The sequence below is a fragment of the Anarrhichthys ocellatus genome, unplaced genomic scaffold (assembly GCF_004355925.1).
Source record: "Anarrhichthys ocellatus isolate YVR2014 unplaced genomic scaffold, GSC_Weel_1.0 scaffold170, whole genome shotgun sequence".
NCBI classification, from domain to species: domain Eukaryota; kingdom Metazoa; phylum Chordata; class Actinopteri; order Perciformes; family Anarhichadidae; genus Anarrhichthys; species Anarrhichthys ocellatus.
This window is the reverse complement of record NW_022280200.1, coordinates 39,475-60,107: the sequence shown is the minus strand read 5'-3', so window position 1 is coordinate 60,107 and position 20,633 is coordinate 39,475. Positions and strand designations below refer to the sequence as shown.

Genomic DNA, 20,633 nt, shown 5'->3' with positions numbered 1-20,633 from the left:
ATAGCAACAGCTGACATCATACACAAATAAAGTAACTCATTACATGCTATCCTTAACAGTTCAAAGGTGCCAATGGCATATTGCCTGTAACAAAAGACAATGATGCAGGTTAGAACAAGTGCACATCTTTCACTGCAATCTTCTAAGCAACTCTCAAAATACAACTCTTACTCAGCCATTTTTTCACATTAGAAGGTCCCATATGAGTTAAATACTGTACATTGTACAGTTGCACATATTATCTTACTACCATGGTGTAAAAAAAAGCTAAAATACATAAACTTTGTTGTTAAGATCGGGCATATTGCCAGACACCTCAAATGAAGCACAGGAACCGGTCTGAACTGGTTTTGATTTCCTCTGCGTCAGCGTCCCAATATTTTTTTTTTTTTTTGTTACGTGTTGTATCATGCAGCCTTTTCATGGGCCTTATCATCTGCTTCATTTATTTTTTTCATTTGCTGGGTTCACAACAAGTTATATTTGAGTAACATTGTAATGATTTAAAATGTTGTGAAGTGAAAACAATATAAATAAAATATTTTGACGTACAATAAAATTAGCATTAGACTGAAAATTTCCTGTAATCCCATGAATTGCGAGGAAGACTTGGTCAATGTCTATTTCCTCCAGCTACATTATTTTGCCCTTTGGTCTTCCATGGCCTTCTAAAGCTAATATTTATTTTTGTGGTTACTGAATAATCAGGTTTTTCCTCCATGTCCTAAACTGGACATGTTTAAAAGGGGGAAAAAAAGATATGACACTGTACCCATGTATAGTATAACACAACGGCCTCGCCATTTATTTAATTTACATTTGTAAAATAATTCATCAATACATCAAGAAATTGCACTTCTTCCAAGGACCCAACATCCCTTATCTTGGTACCTCTCTACATTCGTTAACATGACGAGATGTATTAATGACAACCAAAACCATCATGTTATTTTAAAGTATTGTAAACCATTCTGCAATATGCAACTATTGTGCTATTGAGGAAAGTCAGTTTACATAAGTAGAGGAGATTTTTATTACAAGCTCACTGTGCGTGCAGCCTTATTCAGCATGAACAACCCTTCACTTGTAAACGTAACATCACACCCTTGTTTGTAGTAATCCACTGCCTTTCCTCTTTCCCTCTCCCTCTGACACGATATGCTCCGCCGATGCCCTTTTAAACCATTCGGACCAGGAGCCGTCATAAACACACGCCCCAGGGTGCCCGAGCAGGTGAGCTGCCAGAACAACATGGCACGCTGTGACACCGGACCCGCAGGTAGCCCAGAGTGGTTGCTCCAGGTCCACCCCCGCCTCCCGGAACAGTTTGGACAGGCCCTCAGCTCCCAGCTCCTTGCCAGAGGCATCCAGGAAAGAAGTGAAGGGCATGTTGATTGTACCAGGGAAATGTCCCGGCAGTGTGTCTGTGAGGGTGAGACAGAGGAGTGAGAAACAGGGTGAACATTTGGCCTTCATCTGCAGACAGAGTTTGCTTACAGATGGTTCAGTTGTCATCCATGACAGTTAGAGATGAAGACCAGGAGATGTGGCTGAAAGTCTGGAATAAATCGAATAAGTAACATTTTTGTTTGTCAAACTAACCTACTAGTACTATGAGCTTGACATTGTGTTTGATGTAACTGCACAAAAGCAAATAATGGATAAAATGTACTATAATGTATTGTTTTCATGCAACAAACACTTTCTAAGGAAAATGTTGAGCCTTTTTTCTCTAAACAGTGTCGACATCGCATGAAAGCCGAGACTTCTGTGGATCCAATGAGCCCAATTGTATTCCTGTGTGATGACGTTAGTCCGCTGAGTATTTCATATTTTTTAGAAACTTGATGTCACCGCATAAAATGACCTGTTGTGACCTCTAGGATAATCACAGCCTCATGAAACTTAACAACCACAAAGATAACGACAGCATTCACAAGATTATATGTATATTGACAATAAGATGGTTTCTGAGCACGAGAACAGAAGTGCCGAAAATGCAGTTTTTGCGGAAATCTCCAAACGTCAAACTTTTTTGATACCGAATCACAGCATGACTTTTTCCTCTCTGGTGTTCCTCAACGTCTTGGTGTCTTAATGTGGTATTTTGGAGGAGAGTTTGATTATTTTTAACAATTCTCGAGGTAAAATTTTGGCCAAAATCTGTGTAACAAATGGTATGAACCCCAAAAAACACCTTAAGAGACATGATAGAGCACATCAGTCCACCATTATGTCCTAAGCCCTTTTTAAATGTTCACAATTTGTTTTAATTTATTTTTTATATCTGATTCATGACTAGCACAACTTGACACACTCTGCTGAGCTGCATCTCAAAACAATCATGTTCACAGCTTTTCAGAGGATGTACACCACTTCTATGGGTCATCTACTGCTGACCTGCTACCCCCCCCTCCCACAACAAAGGGGGTCTCTGTGGGTCTCTGATAGTTAAGAAGTCCAGCTCACCATCTCTGGGCTCCGGCTCGGTACCCCTGAACCTCCCTGCAGACCTGGCATCCACCACCTGGACCTTCTTGGTCCCGATGTTCTCCAACACGTCCTCGTAGCTCTTTACCCACGACGGGTTCACAGTCGCCCGGAACTCCCGACACTCCGGCTCGGAGCGGTCAGACGTGACCGGGTAGCCGTCAGCCAGCCAGTTCCTCATGCCCCCGTCCAGCACCGACACCGAGCTGTGTCCGAACAGCCGGAACATCCACCACACCCGGGGCGCGCAGAACGACCCGAAGTCGCTGGTGTCATACACAACTACGTGCGTGTCGTTGCCGATGCCCAGACCCCCCACGTACCGAGAGAAGTGGCTGGAAGTTGGCAGCATGTGGTCCAGCGCGGAGCTCTTGTCGCTGCAGTCGTCGATGTCAAAGAACGAGGAGCCCGGGATGTGCTTCTGCGCAAATTCCGCTCTCGGGTCCCGCTTCGTTTTCGGCAGGTACCACGAGGAGTCGAGAACGCGAAGTTTGGGGCCGACGAGGTTGTTTCTGACAGCATCTACCAGCCACTGAGCCGACACCAGAGCCCGGGTCTGCGCCGCCATGACGAGCCGCTTGGTTAATAATACAAGCTCCGTGCGCGAGAGGGAAAGGCTCGTGACTGTGCTCTTTATTAGGAGGCCAACACGGAAAAGAAACATGAGAAGTCACGGCTACGTGTTCAACTTTTCATATTCAACACCAACTATAGTTTGAACAACCAGACATGACATTTCCAAAAAAAAAAAAGAAGAAGAAAAGGCGAAAACATTCTTAAACATTTCTTCAATAAGAAGTCAGTGTGGATATTAAAATATAGCTTATATTTAAATCACATATTAAAAGGTCTTTGGAAGAAGTGCATCTACCTGGTAAAGTGGTCGTTTATAACTAAACATGCCCATCTTTTTAAAGTGCACTTCTTACCAAGCACCACCAGGATGTGCCATATGGATACACACGCCCACAGAGGGCAGAGAGCCTATCAGATAAAAGATTTAGTTGGAATTATGTCAAACAAGTTGAAAAACAAGTATTCCTTCACCCGTCAGTAACAGGTCTGTAACGGGAGTCTGACAGCAGCAACAGACATTTCTTTTCACATGTTGCAACAAAGTTGTGACAATCAATCCAACCAAAGTCAAACTGAGTTCAGACCTACTTCTAATCTGCCAACAGATCAAACTGCCTTGTTTCACAATCAAGTATAGAATGTGTGTTAAATCCACATCCAAATGCTCAAAAACAAACACAGCTTAGATTTAAGGTTTATATATCTGCTCATTCCTGGATATTAAAATATTTGTGATTGAGCTTAATGTGCGATAAATCAATCGGTAACATGAAGTGATATATATATATTTTTTAAATGCTGTAAGTGAGACTTTTGTGAGACTTGTCACTCCTTGGTGAGCTTGCGTTTGACCTCGGAGACCACGTGCTCTGGCGGAGCCTTGGTGAACCACTCGTACCAGGAGCCATCGTACACGGTCGCCCCGGGGGCGCCGCACAGATGGGCGGCCAGCACCATGTGACAGGCGGTCACACCGGAGCCACAGGATCCACAGATTGGCTTGTTCAGGTCCACATCGGACTCCTCGAAGAACTTCTTCAGCTTCTCCGTGGACAGCATCATGCCGTCATCCTCGAGAAACTCAAGGAAAGGCATGCATTTGGAGCCGGGGATGTGACCCGGGTCGACACCTGTGGGGCGATGACATATTAGTTACAACGGTTTTGGTTGTTTCATGAGAAATGTTGGCAGGACATTTGTGTTTTTTTGTACGCTCAGTAGCAAAAAAAAACAATGTCGTCACCTATTTCCGTGCACCAATCATGATTTAACAACATTTGGAAATGATGTAGGGCTGTTTGCGTCTGTTGCTAGACCACTGTCACACACACACACACACACAGACACACAGTAAGGACTTTTGATGCAGATACTACTTCTGCATTACTGCTACTGCTGGATATTATTAAAGTAACATCAGAACAGAGTTCCTCTTATCTTTATTGACTGTTCAATGAATCATGCAAGAATACCTTGATGAAATAGCCGGCAGCATATGTAAACTTCGAGATCACTTCTCTGCTTGTTGACATTTGCAGTATTGCGACATTCAGTTCAATGACTTTTCATCTTTGTTATTTTACAGGTTGTGAGCCCCGCTTCTATTTGCTGTGGTGCTCTTGGTGAATTTTGATGCTGTGCCAGGAGATATAGGCTAAAAATCTGACTAACACCTATCCTCCTTTCTTCCAGTTAATCCCATCCTTGTCGCCAAATTGTAATATTACGACGTGTGAATCAAACAACATGAGCATGGTTACTGCACACTCAGCAGTTACATGGATGACAAGACAGTAGTTCAGGGCTGTACGTGATAATTCAGTATGGTAATTAATTATCAAACTCAGTTAAATCAAACTATTTCCTTAATCTCATTACTCTGTATTTGTGCACATGCATGCAAGTTAGTGTTTAGCTGGGAATATTTATTTATTTTTTCACTATAATAAGTTATGTTCATGTTGCACTCAGTACTTTTGAGGTATGTGTTCACACAGGAGTATACAACACATGTGGTTATTTCATTTAGACTATATATTGAATCACCAGGAAACATGCTATACATCATATATGTCGTAAAAATATGGGATGGAAGATATGGGACATATTGCCCGCACGAGCTGCAAAAATCGAGAAGGTGGCAGTAAAGTAGTACAGTTTATTCCCATACAATCATATAATACATTACATACTTAAACATCTTATTTGAGTGTGCGACTGCCCTGGTATTTACCAAAAGCCTATTTAACTTTGAAATCACACAAGCAGCCTTGTTATCACCATAATAAGGCTTATTGACCTTTGTTTATGGCCAAAGGTCAATAAACAAATGCACTCCCATAAATTCACAAAAGGTCTTAAAAATAAGGAATACTTGGGTTCAAATATTAGGCTACACACACACACACAAACTAAACATACCCTCTCTTGGTTCTGGTTCTCTCCCACGGAACCGTTCACGGGGCCTCACATCCACCACCTGGAACCGCTGAGTCGCAATGTTCTCTGAAATGTCCTCAAACGACTTCACCCAGGAGCGGTTCATGGTGGCGGTGAAGCGGGCTGCTTCCGGCCGGGTGTAGGTGATCGAGACCGGATAGCCCTCCCTCACCCAGTCCCTGAAACCCCCGTCAAGCAGCGACACTTGAGGATGTCCATACAACCGGAACATCCACCAAACCCTGGTGCAAGAAAATGCCCCAAAGTCACTGGCGTCGTAAACAACCACATGACTGTCATCTCCGATGCCCAAGTTCCCCACGTAGTCTGCGAAAAACTGCTCGTTCGGGAGCGTGTGGTCGAACTTTGAGTTCCTGTCCGAGCAAGCGTCTATGTCGAAGAAAGACGCTCCCGGGATGTGAGATCGGGTAAACTCCTTCTTGCCGTCTCGATTCATCATCGGTAGGTACCAGGATGTGTCCAGGACCCGCAGACGCGGTCCGACAAGATTGCGGTTGACCATGTTTGCAAGCCATTTTGCAGAAACAAGGGCTTGACTTTGCAACCCCATGTTTGACGAGAGTCCTGGTTTTTTGTCGAAAAGTCCTTTTTGCTTAGGGAGGTTCCTAAGTGAGTGAAATGACTCCGAAGTATCTAATTGGCCGGCACGATAAGAGCTGTTTAAATCCTCTAAATGCTAAGAAAAGGTGTTTCAATGCTTCATTTCTTATAACCTTTAGCATAGGAAACACCGGACCGTTCTTTACCAAAGGAATAAGATAATACCGCCCCACAATACCTTGCGGGGGCAACAGTTAAAGTGACGCACAATTCGGCCGTCCATGAAAACAAACTATATACAGGTGCTGGTCATATAACTAGAATATCATCAAAAAGTTGATTTATTTCACTAATTCCATTCAAAAAGTGAAACTTGTCTATTATATTCATTCATTACACACAGACTGATATATTTCAAATGTTTATTTCTTTTAATTTTGATGATTATAACTGACAACTAAGGAAAATCCCAAATTCAGTATCTCAGAAAATTAGAATATTACTTAAGACCAATACAAAGAAAGGATTTTTAGAAATCTTGGCCAACTGAAAAGTATGAACATGAAAAGTATGAGCATGTACAGCACTCAATACTTAGTTGGGGCTCCTTTTGCCTGAATTACTGCAGCAATGCGGCGTGGCATGGAGTCGATCAGTCTGTGGCACTGCTCAGGTGTTATGAGAGCCCAGGTTGCTCTGATAGTGGCCTTCAGCTCTTCTGCATTGTTAGGTCTGGCATTTCACATCATCCTCTTCACAATACCCCATAGATTTTCTATGGGGTTAAGGTCAGGCGAGTTTGCTGGCCAATTAAGAACAGGTATACCATGGTCCTTAAACCAGGTACTGGTTGCTTTGGCACTGTGTGCAGGTGCCAAGTCCTGTTGGAAAATGAAATCTGCATCTCCATAAAGTTGGTCAGCAGCAGGAAGCATGAAGTGCTCTAAAACTTCCTGGTATACGGCTGCATTGACCTTGGACCTCAGAAAACACAGTGGACCAACACCAGCAGATGTCATGGCACCCCAAACCATCACTGACTGTGGAAACTTTACACTGGACCTCAAGCAACGTGGATTGTGTGTCTCTCCTCTCTTCCTCCAGACTCTGGGACCCTGATTTCCAAAGGAAATGCAAAATTTACTTTCATCAGAGAACATAACTTTGGACCACTCGGCAGCAGTCCAGTCCTTTTTGTCTTTAGCCCAGGCGAGACGCTTCTGATGCTGTCTGTTGTTCAAGAGTGGCTTGACACAAGGAATGCGACAGCTGAAACCCATGTCTTGCATACGTCTGTGTGTAGTGGTTCTTGAAGCACTGACTCCAGCTGCAGTCCACTCTTTCTGAAGCTCCCCCACATTTTTGAATCGGTTTTGTTTCACAATCCTCTCCAGGGTGCGGTTATCCCTATTGCTTGTACACTTTTTTCTACCACATCTTTTCCTTCCCTTCGCCTCTCTATTAATGTGCTTGGACACAGAGCTCTGTGAACAGCCAGCCTCTTTTGCAATGACCTTTTGTGTCTTGCCCTCCTTGTGCAAGGTGTCAATGGTCATCTTTTGGACAACTGTCAAGTCAGCAGTCTTCCCCATGATTGTGTAGCCTACAGAACTAGACTGAGAGACCATTTAAAGGCCTTTGCAGGTGTTTTGAGTTAATTAGCTGATTAGAGTTTGGCACCAGGTCTCTTCAATATTGAACCTTTTCACAATATTCTAATTTTCTGAGATACCGAATTTGGGATTTTCCTTAGTCAGTTATAATCAAAATTAAAAGAAATAAACATTTGAAATATATCAGTCTGTGTGTAATGAATGCATATAATAGACAAGTTTCACTTTTTGAATGGAATTAGTGAAATAAATCAACTTTTTGATGATATTCTAATTATATGACCAGCACCTGTATTTATCTTGCACAGGTTTAACAATTGTTTTCATACAGTCATAAACTAATGGCATTCACGTTGATGAATATGAATAGACAATGACAATCCTTTAGTTTCTTTTTATATGTATTTATTTACTTCGAACACATAAGTAAAAGAAAAAACGAAATAAAATGAACAAGAAGCATCAGTAAAAACAAAACGAGCTAGGCCTATGATAGATTATTAAACTGTTAAAAAGCTAAATATAACCGAACTGTTGAATCTACATTATTGCACAAAGGAAACATTGATATTGAACAGTTTCATTGATATTGCACGAGTGAATTGTCAGTTTCTAATGAAGCAGCTGTTGATTGTTAAGTGTGAAAGCCCGAAAGGAGCTCTAATTTCTCTCCTTCACTCACAAGTGAAGCAGCCACTCACAAAAGAAGCTCTTTATAAAGCCTGCATGCACGAGTAGAACAGATTTAAGTTTGTCATGTTTTAGTTGCGTGTTTTGTAGTCCTCCTGCATTGTAGTTTGCCATGGCAGACAGTGACATTCCCCGTCGCATCATAATTGCGTAGCTTGGTGAAAGTGTTGGATACTCTATGGCCCAATCCCAATGTCACCTCTAAGGCCCTGAACCCTCAAGGACTTGGACGTCGCCTGGTAAATGGTTTAGTGTGAGAGACTATAAGAACTAACCTATCACATTTACGTCAAATTATGATGTACAATTGTGGGTATTTATTTTATACATTTTACTCCCCGATTTGAAAGTCATTCAGGCTCTTCCCTCACAAGAGGAGGTAATTTAAAACAATACATTTACTATTTTTTGTCAAAACGGCTTCAATGACAAAATTAAATATGCGATGAATACATATTCTCTAATTTCATATAAATTACATTAACTACATTTCTGACTTTTATAATTATGCTATGGGTATTTCCTTTGTGTTTGCTCTCTTTAGTGTCAAAGGGGGCAAAACAAAAATACTACAGGAGATGGAGCCAACTGATGGACACGGGGGAACAGAGGGATGATTCACGGTGATTTTAATGAATAAAAAAGTGTCCAAAACAAACTTGCAGCGCAGGGGAGTTCAAAAATGTCAACAAAAAAACCCAAGGCAAACTGAACACAAAACAAGATCAGGTAACTCAGAAAAAAGCACGAGGGATACATACAGGACACAGGATAGCAGGAAACAAAGAAGTAAACATACCAGGGAGCATAAGAGAGCAGACGAACCAGAGACAAGGAAACACAGGGTTTAAATACACTGAGGAGGTGCAGATTAGACACAGGAGGATTCAATCAGACAATCACACAGGCGGGAAAACATACAAACACAGGAAGTGAAGTGAACACTGGACACAAGCGTCAGGGAAAATTAGGGTAACAGGTAACAAACTTAACCAACCAACAAACTTAACCAAAACCAAGACTGTGACAAGTAGAGATATTTCCAAATTACTCATTTATTTTTATTGTCCACTGAATTGAAAATCTTCTTTAACAAATCCGAAATGATAATGTTTCCAATACTTTCAAACATACTGTCCATTGCATGAATTCTTGTACATGAATGTTATTTAACATTTATGACATTATCTGCAGTTTGTATAGACATCAGGTCATCCGTAATTTGGATACTTCTCCAAGATCTGTCCAGTGAGAAGGAGGGAGGAAAAGTCATCAGAGAGGACTTTTTTTTATTTTTTATCACAAAACTGTTTTAACAGTAAGAGTTTGAAATGTAGAAGTCCCCCCAGAAACAGCATCAAAAGCTCAGGCTTAATATGAATATGGACGGCAGGAGATTTTGGTCAAGTTGATGAGGAAGAAGTCTCAGGCCTCATTGCTCCAGAGTCTGAGGTAATCCTTCTCCATGAGATCACGAGGTTGTGGGGAGTTGTCACGTCTTCAGGAATGAAGAAGAATAACCTCTCCGCCACTCAACTTTGTGTAATTCATGCCCTATCTGACGCGTAACCTGAGATTTAAACAACCTCGTGTTGTGACAGAGCTGAGGGTAATTCCTACCAGTGACGTCTGTGTCCCTCCTTGGTGGTGTGGTGGTATTGCACTTTGTACTCCACTACATTTACAGTTTTAGTTCATTTGCATATTAACAAATATATTACGATACATTATTATAGATTTATCAACCATCTGACACTGAATGTGTGATGTGCACACTGATGCATCAGTAGCCTGATTATAATCCAAAATAATAATATTATATAATATAATCCTAAATTATTCTTAAACGGGCCATTCTTTTACTTTGGTACTTTTTTAAATTAAGTTTAATTTGATGATAATACTACTGTGTTTTTACTTCAGTCAATTTTGCATGAAGGGCATATACTTGAGTGTCAACTGTAAGTACCAGTGTATAGCAGACAGACAGTATATACAGTACATATGTAATGTTTAATACTTGACACCTTTCTCTGTTGTGGTTCTTAGCTCCATGTTCAGTTGTGGTGGTTCACCGAGGGGCCACACACATAAAGACCACAACATAAAATAGAGGATAAAAAGAGATAGTGTTTTGAAAGTGGGTATCTCAAAGATATAAAATGAATTTGCCTGAACACAAGACAGCACATTCAATTTGTTTGAGCTTTGTGGGAGCTGGCTTTTGGTAGATAAAATTGGGAGCACACTGCCTGCAGATTGAAGCACTGATGTCAGACAAACCTCAACAATATAGCAGACCATGTGCCGAAACTTTTTGGTTTTAAACGAGGATTGGTGCTTTTGACAGCACTCCATGTTTCATATGTCTACATTGTTCCATAAATATGTGGTATAGATAGATTGGGTAACAGACATGGTACGATTTATGAAACACACAAACAAACAGGTAAGACAGAGAGAGAGAGAGAGAGAGAGAGAGAGAGAGAGAGAGAGAGAGGAGACAATAAACTGATTTGCTTAATTGGAGTCACTGCTTCTATATTATAGGCAAACCCTTGTTTTTGTGGTCCAACCAAGTTTTCCCACTGACTGTTCCTCCACTCTACCGACTGGCCAGATCTTAGATAAATTTCCATATTGAGGTAAGCTGATTTTCACTCTTAAATAATAAAAAAAAACACATGAATAATGTAGAAAACAGATTTATAATGACATACTCACATGTGAAGTGTATCAGTATACGTCTGAAAAGTCTTGTTTTTACACAGAAGGTGTAAAAAGTAAAAGTAAAAATCTTAAGAAATACCCTCTTGGGACATATTACTAAATTAAAGGTCAAAAACACTTTTTCTGTCACTTTGATATCTTTTTGGCGGTTTTGGTGAGATTTATTGTCTTGAGAGTAGTTTTAAAATGGAAGAATAAATAAGTCCTCAAACACAAAAGGTCGCGACACAAATAATATGTTTCATTAAGATTGAGATGAATAGGAGACCAGAATGAACCTTGATGTATTATTAATGTAGCATATTGACATTTTGAAGAGTACAATGTCTTTCCAGAAACTATAATAATAATAATAATTTTATTTGTCCAGCACTTTTCAAGCTTTGAGCACAAAGTGCTTTCCATAGACAGCAGATCATTACCAATACACAACATCAAGAAATAAAAACAGCAAAATAAAAGCACACAGTTAAAAGGCCGTATATTTTACATTTGCAGATGAATCATCCAAAAGTGTATACGGTAGGACAGGTGAAACTATTAAAAATAAACTTAAAATCAAGTGGTTGCACAACAGAGCTATATTTAAAAATAAATAAATAAATACAATTAATTGTCAGGCGAAAAAGGCAAGTCAGTAGAAATGTGTCATGGGACAGGATTTAAAAGCAGAAATAGTGTCAGCAGATCGGATACTAACTGGAGGACTGTTCCAGAGCAGAGGTGCTACAGCAACGTCCTGTTAATCCACGCAGTCTAAACAGTTTTCATCAGGACTATTTCCCTCTTCTTTTCTCAAATGTAAAATGTTGACTGTGAACTGTTTGTGTGGCTTATCCCGACCGATTGTGTTGTTGTTCCAGGAAAGAAATGTTGTTGTAAAGTTTTTTTATTATTTTTAGTGCTTTGAGCAGCATAAACTAAATTCTATTTCCTGTACCTTGATTGTACCAGGGCAATGACAAATAGGTCAGTGACGGTTATCATTGCATTTAAAATAGAAATGATTCTTGTGTTAAATGAGAAAATCTGTTCATAAAATTTTGGTGAACTGGCCCTTTAAAGAAAGAGAATTTTTAAATGAATAAAGCACATTTTCTGTGCTTTATTCATTTTGCCTGGTTTGAAAGAATGATTGAAACCCATTTAATGTCCATAAAATTAGATAATGTACAGAATATAAGTCAGATGTCCGTTATTGTTACATTGAAATATATATTATGTAATACATGGCAGTAGTAGTGCTGGTTGTACTGCTTGTATTCAGTAAATGAGCTATTGGAATCACAAGACCTGTATCCTTGCAGAACCTGAATCCCCCCTCAGATAGAATACAGACAGCCAGCATTGTGTGGAGGACTTGAACTGATGCGATACATCAGGAGAAATCAAATTTTCCAACAGTCATACTGCGAGAGATGCATTCCCTTGACAACCAGCAACCAAAAATGCGGGCGAAAAGGGAGTAAGTGCTTTCACGTGAGAGCTGATGCAATTAATTATCAGTCATTACTTGGGTCCATATAGTTACTGGGCACAGAAGTAAAATCTGGATAGATACCATTCATGTTTACAACATTAACACACAAGGAGACCTCTGTTAGACTCAGCTGTCCCTTACCAAAAATCAGATAATTGAATAACAGGTTCCACTAATGTGGAAAAGGTTGGACATCATGTGAAGGAAATGAAAAGGGAAATGACAAGTCACACTTACCAGTTTGTGTGTCTGTGGTGTTCGCCCCTGTTTACCATGTTCATTGTTAGTTACTACAACATTAGTATGTTACAATGCTAATAATTGTTAATAATTGCTAATAAGCACTGATTGAATATGATGCACAGTTGAGGCTGATGGTAATGTGACAGTTTTGCAGGTATTTAGTAAAAAGTATTGGGCAAATAAAATTTTGATTTGATGATGATGCTGGATGAAAAGCTTACACTTCACCAAAATTGTTAAAACTCACCCTGAGAGGAACCTGGAATGTCTGTAGCAAATTTCATGGCAATATCCTAAAGTCAACCTCATGATGGCGCCAGAGGAAATATCAGGGAGTCACCAAAGTCATGAGGACTCCAGTCCTCAGTGGACCGATCGGCTGACCGAGTGATAGACTGGCATTGCCTTACCTAATGCCCAGTCTCAAGGCAGTTCTTAAAATAGTCACAAGATTGAAACGTTTGATTCGTGTACATGGACCATTTTTTTGTGTACGAAAACAATGCCATTGGTAAGTCAACTAGAATCCTGTTTCGTCGTAGGCACACAAATCAAACGCATCCATGGGCCCATGCAACAGTCGGACATCAGCATTTTACTTCTGCTGATTGCATTCAAGCTTCAAAAACTGAAAGGCGGTGTTCATGCTGAAGAAAACCTGCAAGGGGAATAAACTTGTATTTGCCACAAAGTTTATTTTCTGCAGTAATCCAAAATCCAATTAATAAAAATCTCATTGGGTTTTTGTCCAGGGAACCAATACGATGCTGACTTCGTGGGTTGGCCTACAAAATTACATTATCCCTGCAGCACTCTATATGTTATACACTTAACATGTAGGTGCATGGTTTTCCTTTTCTGTGTTCTTCGTTTCTCAGTCTGTTGCAGCTAAAATGCACAGTCCTATAAAAGAACAGTACCTGGGATCACCATTCATTATTTCTCTATTTTTCTCCTCTATTAAGCCTCTTCCATAACAACAGGATGACCCTTCTCAACTACCCTGTTCCAGAGTTGGATGTCACCTTGCAAGAAGTGAGCCGTGTCCTGCAGCTCACTTTAGGTCCTGACCTTTACCCAGAGTTCAAAACTACGCTGGAACAGCAGAGGGAGCTCCTTCAAGAGGCCCAGAAAAAATTGTCTGCTATTGCTTCAGGCCAAGAGAATTGGGTGACTGAGCAGTTCAAGAGAGGTCTGCTGTCTTGCACTGATCCCCTGCCCACCTCCACTGCCCTCCCTGTCGTTCTTCTTCCTTCAAAATCAAATAAATGTACCCAGCTGGGGAGGGCAGCCGCTCTGCTTTGGGCAGCAGCAAAGCTGTACAGTGAGCCCATGTTACTGGAGGGCAATGTGCCCATGGAGCGCACACAGCAGTCTGAGGTATTCGCTGCCAGCCGGATTCCTGGAAAGAGTCGAGATGAGATTAAGGTAAGATTACTGGTGAGATAACTGGTAAGATTAAAATTCAATGAAAAAGGTTATTAATTACACATATGTCAGGTCTGCTCCATTTCTAATCTGAAACTTTGTTATTTCCAGGTCTACCCAGATAGCCTCCATGCTATCGTCACCTGTGTTGGAGGTGTGTTCCCTGTTGACATACTGGGGCGTCCCAGCACTGGTGGGCCGGTTTTTGCTCGACAGTTCATTGACATCTACAACCAGCTGGTTCAGGTGATGGACCAACCCAGTGCAGGAACACAGAATGATCCCTCTGCTATTTGCAGCCTCTCGGCTCTGGAGCGCAAAGTCTGGGCTGCCACCAGGGAAGAGATCCTGGGGCAAGGAGGGGACGCAGCGGCATCCCTGGGGCTGATGGAGAGTGCCGTGCTGACGCTCTGTCTGGAAGACTGTAACACTCCCTCTGAACTGGCTGATATCCTCAATGCAGTGAGGCTGGGAGGAGGAGACCGTCCATGTCTGAGATACTATGATAAGGTATTGGGTAGAATCTGGACAACAATTTTAACATATCACATGATTTATACCAGGGTTCACGTATACACTACCAAAGTACCACTTTATTCAAAATAATTCAGTTACACTTTCAGAGAAAAGCTCAGTTCATTCAATTTACAACCAGATATTTAATTGCAGCTAATCAAAAGTGAATACAGGTCAGCATATCTGCCACTTGGACATCCAGTCTCAAAAGTGGACATTAACAAGCTAAGCTAGTAAAATGCTTTGATTTTGAAAAGTGCTAAAATTTTAAAGTAAAGAAATGTATGAATTCCACGATTAGACTAAACGTGGTCAGAGGTTGCAGTGCTCAATGATTTTCAATGGACTAAAAGAATCAACCGATCTTTATTTCTATATTTTTTGACAGGTGGTGAACCTGGTTGTATTCAACGACAGCACAGCTGGGATGGTGTTTGAGCACAGTGCTGTGGATGGGATGGTGGCAGGGCTCATAACTGAGCATGTGTACAATCTGTCTGAGACTGCTGACTTAAACCTTGTCCAAAAGGACAAAGAAAATGTTAATGGGTCTGTTACGGTAAACAATGTCAATTCTGTTTGTCCAACTTCCCTACCATTCCCCTTGCAAGTAGTAAATATACCCAAGATGAGTCCTGACTTAAAAGCAAAACATCCAGTTCTCACTTTTGATGTGTCGGCCTATCCTGATGTCTTTTCTACTCTCAGAGGGCAGAGAAGCCTCTATGATGCTTGGATTAACTTCTCTTTGCAGCTTTCCCTGAGGAAGACTGTTGGGGAGTCTGCTGCCAAGCATATACTTGTCACACCTACCCATATGCGTCACTACGAACATGGGCGTTGTGATCCTACATACTCCATCACCATGCATTCCTACAAGTTAGTAGGCGCATTGGCGTCTTGCATTGCCTCAGATAACACAATCCAATACACGCCTGAACTCCTACGATTGTTTCATGTTGCATTTTTGGAGCATAAGAGCCTCATCAAAAACACCAAAAGTGGTAAAGGAGTTGGTCCCCACCTAGCTGCCTTGCGTCGATCGTTGCCATCTGACAACCCACTGAAGAAGTACCTAGACCCCTTTGGATGTCCATCTGTGTACCTCACAGGTACAGATCTAATGGAGGGCGCGGAATGTGGAGTAGGGAATGTTTATGCCCAAGATCAGCTGGCTGTAACCTACCTTGGGAAGAGAGACAAGGTTCGCATAGTACTTAATGGGAAAGGGAGCTTTGCTTTGGGATTGGAGAAGCTTCAAGAAAGCCTGAAGATAAACCTGAAGTTAGTGATGCTTCTAGCTGTTAGATATGCCATTGCATACCAAATGGGAGCCCTGGAGCATCCACTGAATCAGAGTCCAACTAAGAATATGAATGGAGAGACAAACCACTGCCCAGGGAGCCAGGACAAGGACAAAACCTGTGTTGACTCCACCTCTGGCATGAGCACAGACTACACTCTGGTGATCCATGGTGGTGCTGGAGAGGAGATGATGCTGAACACTGACGTGATTGGGATTATTGAGTTTGCTCTACAGACGGCTTTAACCCTTGGATCTCAAGTGCTTCAACAAGGTGGAAGGAGTGTGGACGCAGTTCAGAAGTCAGTAGAAGCTCTGGAAGACTGCTTCTTGTTCAATGCAGGCAAAGGCTCAGTATTCAACAAAGATGGCAAAATTGAAATGGAAGCAACCATTGTGGATGGCAATGCAATGAGGTCAGGATCTGTTGCTTGTGTGCAAAGTGTGAAGAACCCCATAAAAGCAGCAAGATGTGTCATGGAGAAAAGCTCACATTCACTCATTGTGGGAGATGGGGCTGAGGAGTTTCTGAAAGGGTTGGAGGAGAAAGAGAAGCCTGTTGGGGCTGAGTATTTCTACACTGACATACGTCACAGGCAGTTAATTGCAAAGCTCAATGATGGAAAGACCTCAAAAAATAATCACCCTCAGACAGTTGGAGCTGTGGCCTTGGATCGCTGGAGTGGGTTAGCTGCTGCATCTTCCACAGGTGGGTTGGTCGGAAAGCTGAAAGGGCGAGTTGGGGATACAGCAGTAGTAGGGGCAGGAATATATGCTGATGACAAGTTAGCTATTACCTGCTCTGGAGATGGAGATGTATTTCTGAGGCACACAGTTGCACAGAAAATAGCCAGTCTCTATCAGCACACTGGCTATAGCCTTCGGCAGGCATGTAGAGAAGTGATAGCTGAAAATCTAAATGGGATCTGTGCAGGAATCATTGCTTTGGACACTAAAGGTGATGCCACTATTGAAACAAATGCTGGTGTGATGTTTGTGGCCTCAATGATTGATGGCATTTCACGTGTAGAGGTCCTCAGGCCCCTCAACAGCTTCTCTTATGTGATCTGGGGAACAGATGATCTGGTTGCCTACCTTGATCCCAAGCCCTGGATCCCTGGGTCAACCATTCTGACCAGAAAAACTCTTAGCGGGGCAAGAAGCATCTTCCAGTTGGCTACACCTGATTTTATGGCTATGCTACAAGGAGCAAGAGCTGTGTCAAGCTTGCTATGTGAAAGCTTGGGAGTGCAGCGCTGTGCCTTGGTTTTCAATCCAACCCCTGATCAGCCAGCACAAATCAGAGTGCTTCCTCTTCATGGCCTAGAGCCAAGCTGGCAGCCCCATCTTGCAAATGAAGAGGAATTCGGAACTCACGATCCTCGCTACTGCACCTCAAAAAGTGGCCCACGCTGGGATGATGAGGCACTGACTCAGGTTCAAGCCAAGATTAGAAGCGGACTGCCAACACCAAATGCACCGTCTTGCTTTGACTTCTGTGGACACCCTTCCAATGATAACCTGTTCAGTCGTATTGTACGTGGAGAGCAGCAACAGTGGAGAGTGTGGGAGGACAGTGAGCATGTTGCCTTCCTGACACCGTACCCAAACACTCCTGGACTAACCATTGTGGTGCCACGCAAACAACTGTCCAGTGACATCTTCAAACTGGAGGAAGCTGACTACAAAGCACTGATCTTAGCCACTTATAAAGTTGCCAGACTACTGGAAGAGGGGATGAGAGCTCGAGGAGTTGCACTGATCTTTGAGGGCCTTGAGATTGATTATGCCCATGCCAAGCTTATCCCTCTGTTACCCTCACCAGATGGCACTAGGCCTGCTGATCTGCAACCAGAGTTCTTCCACAGCTACCCTGGATATGTGTCATCACTGGATGGCCCAGCTGCTGACCCCGAGGCCCTGAAAGGGATCCACTCAAAAATCACCCACTGCAGGCCTTCTCACTCATGGCAAGACCCTCAGTCTCACTCCACACTTGCCATCAAGAGCCAGTGGTATCGCAACCTGTTCCAGATTCAAAACACTCTCTTCCACAGCACAGTGGAATATTTCCACTCTTCCTGCCAGTACTCCTACGCTCTAACCCCTCTGACCACAGACACCATCTCCTCACCAATGGGCTTAGGATCGGACTCAGAACCAGTTTCTGTTAACCTGCTGGGCCAGGACATCTACCTGGCTGACTCAATGCAATTTGTACTTGAATACTTCCTTCGCTTCCAGGAGAACCTGCCGGGGACATATTACATATCTTCCAGCTTCAGAGGGGAAGATCCTGATGCCACTCACTTGAACCAGTTCTACCATGTGGAGTGTGAACTGTTGGGTGACATGGACAAAGCTATTTCTACAGCAGAAGGATACTTGGCTCATCTCACCAAGTCCATGTTGAAGAAACACTCCGATATGATCCTCAACACTGCCGGGACCCTTACCCATGTCAAAGCCATGCTGAGTAAGCTGGATGGAAAAACTCCTCTCCCAAGAGTCCCTTTGGACCAGGCCATTCCCATGATGCCCTCCGCTGACTGCTTAGAGTGGGTACAAGATGGCCAGCCGCAGTTTGGCAGAAAGCTGACACGCAAAGGAGAGCGGGTTTTGATAGAGAAATATGAAGGTGCCGTTTGGCTGACTGAGATGGACCATCTAGGGGTTCCCTTCTACCAGGCCTATGTGGAGGGCACTGGGCGGTGCAAAGCAAAAGCCGCTGACCTTCTCCTGGGGCTGGGTGAAACTCTGGGTCTCGGCGAACGTCATTCCACCCCAGAGATGGTAAAAGAGGCCCTCAGGCACCATGCAGTGCCAGAGCAGTCCTACAAATGGTACATTGACATGCGGCAAGTGAAACCACTCCACACCAGTGGATGGGGCATGGGGACGGAGCGCTACTTGTGTTGGCTGCTTCAGCATGATGACATCAGAGATATACATATCATTCCAAGGATGAAAGGAATGAAGTACATGCCCTGATCAAAAGTACTCCACAGGTCTGCAGGCCCTTAGATGTGATATACTTGTAATAATGGGGCCAACGAGAAACATACCCTATGGATTTTAACCATAAAATGCGTGATTAATCCAGATCTTTGGTCTTTTATCTAGCTTTTAGTGTCTTATAATCATCACCAGTGATATTTATTGTATTGTCCAGTCCTAGGGAAAACTTTCCACAGTCCTTAATCTTATCTAAACCTTGTACCCGTGTTTCTAAATAATGGAGGTATTAGAGGAGTTGAATTTGAGGTTACAGGAAGGAAATAAGCAGTTGTTTCTTAAATGTTAACATTGAAGAGTTGGTTTCATTTCATAGTGGTAAAGCTTTTGCATCGATGTAACTGCAAATTGACAATTTTTCAAACTATGTACCGATAACATGAAAGAAAATATTTGTTTAAGTCCTTATATGGTGTACTATCATTAATGCAATCAAATTCTTTGCATTGTTTTGTAACAGTTTTTGTATATAAAGAATTTCTGTGAAATATGCATTATGAAATATGCATTATGTTTCATTCCTCTTCTTATTGATGATTTGCAGCTCTCATGCACCATCTGGATGTATTACTGACAAGGTCAATGGGACCTGTTCCATAAAACCTCCGATCATGGTGATCTCAGACCATCATAGGTCCCTAGGCACAGGGAGAAATATCACAAAGCTAAAATATTTGTATGTGTATAATTGTATGTGTGTGTGTGTTTGTGTGTAAATGCACCATTTTAATTTGATGATAATGAATGACAGGATAGTGTGACATTGGTAAAGAGATTTATGATTGTTTCTTGGCACCACATTTCAAAGAAAACAAGCTCATCTTTCACCAATTCAAGGGCACTTTTTACCACACCCAACCCCACCAACAGGGATGCTGGTCTGGTCAGAGGTGAAACAGGCATGACATTTTCGATGAGAGAAAGCATTGAAACACTGCATTTCAGTCTAATGTTAAGTAATTATTTTAAATGACTACAGATCTGATTGGTCAATATCATTTCACAACAACTTATCAGTGTGTCACTGTTGCATGCATGACCAATATGCTGAAAGTGCTGGAACTCTGCATTGATCTGCAAAGTTGGGTCACCATTACCACCAACACTCTGATGTTACAGAATGTTCAGATCATAATTAAAAACTTAAAAGATGATCATTTGTATTTTTGCTTTAAAAACTGTACGATATTTGCATTGAAATATAATGGTTTGGGTCAAATTGTTTCACTAATTAAGAATGCACACACAATTTTGCTCACACACACAAATACGAATGTTAACATTCATAAATACCCCGTAAAGCAGGTTTCTGGTCAAAGGTGAAACAATGTTTTAAAAAAAGAAACACATCTATGAAGGGTGAGATGCTCATAATAATACAAGTTTAACATGAATGTTGATATTTCATCAAAACATGGCCAGTGAACTCCAGAAAATGGCTCAGCAGCATTGCTCCTTTAACCTCATGAAGAATGTTTGAAGCTCTGAAGATGTCGCTCATCCCAAACACATCATGCCTCCTCAAGGTAACGTTGCAAAGGCTTCCATT

General features: G+C 42.0%; 3 protein-coding genes across 3 annotated transcripts; 1 reads left to right on the top strand and 2 right to left on the bottom strand.

Moving 5' to 3' along the window:
- Window positions 1-777: 777 nt before the first annotated feature.
- Window positions 778-3,867, bottom strand: LOC116400435 (3-mercaptopyruvate sulfurtransferase-like). Its single transcript, XM_031878269.1, has 2 exons — window positions 2,470-3,867; window positions 778-1,424 (listed from the first exon to the last, which is right to left on the bottom strand). The coding sequence occupies exons 1-2, from the start codon at window positions 3,152-3,154 to the stop codon at window positions 1,099-1,101; spliced, it is 1,011 nt and encodes a 336-aa protein (XP_031734129.1). The 5' UTR covers window positions 3,155-3,867; the 3' UTR covers window positions 778-1,098.
- Window positions 3,104-6,285, bottom strand: LOC116400436 (3-mercaptopyruvate sulfurtransferase-like). Its single transcript, XM_031878270.1, has 2 exons — window positions 5,488-6,285; window positions 3,104-4,196 (listed from the first exon to the last, which is right to left on the bottom strand). The coding sequence occupies exons 1-2, from the start codon at window positions 6,074-6,076 to the stop codon at window positions 3,892-3,894; spliced, it is 894 nt and encodes a 297-aa protein (XP_031734130.1). The 5' UTR covers window positions 6,077-6,285; the 3' UTR covers window positions 3,104-3,891.
- A 7,798-nt stretch (window positions 6,286-14,083) lies between these two features.
- LOC116400430 (uncharacterized) lies at window positions 14,084-19,520 on the top strand. The gene is made up of 3 exons (XM_031878256.1): window positions 14,084-14,250; window positions 14,362-14,760; window positions 15,155-19,520. The coding sequence occupies exons 1-3, from the start codon at window positions 14,155-14,157 to the stop codon at window positions 19,058-19,060; spliced, it is 4,401 nt and encodes a 1,466-aa protein (XP_031734116.1). The 5' UTR covers window positions 14,084-14,154; the 3' UTR covers window positions 19,061-19,520.
- The last annotated feature ends 1,113 nt before the right edge of the window (window positions 19,521-20,633 follow it).

Bases quoted from the DNA above. Each gene is read 5' to 3' on its own strand.
- LOC116400436 (XM_031878270.1), bottom strand. From the start codon at position 6,076: ATGGGGTTGCAAAGTCAAGCCCTTGTTTCTGCAAAATGGCTTGCAAAC. The intron at 4,197-5,487 runs GTATGTTTAGTT...ATCGCCCCACAG, and splicing joins AGAACCAGAACCAAGAGAGG to GTGTCGACCCGGGTCACATC.
- LOC116400430 (XM_031878256.1), top strand. From the start codon at position 14,155: ATGTTACTGGAGGGCAATGTGCCCATGGAGCGCACACAGCAGTCTGAG. The intron at 14,251-14,361 runs GTAAGATTACTG...TGTTATTTCCAG, and splicing joins AGAGTCGAGATGAGATTAAG to GTCTACCCAGATAGCCTCCA. The intron at 14,761-15,154 runs GTATTGGGTAGA...ATTTTTTGACAG, and splicing joins GTCTGAGATACTATGATAAG to GTGGTGAACCTGGTTGTATT.
- LOC116400435 (XM_031878269.1), bottom strand. From the start codon at position 3,154: ATGTTTCTTTTCCGTGTTGGCCTCCTAATAAAGAGCACAGTCACGAGC. The intron at 1,425-2,469 runs GTGAGCTGGACT...TCACCCTCACAG, and splicing joins CGAGCCGGAGCCCAGAGATG to ACACACTGCCGGGACATTTC.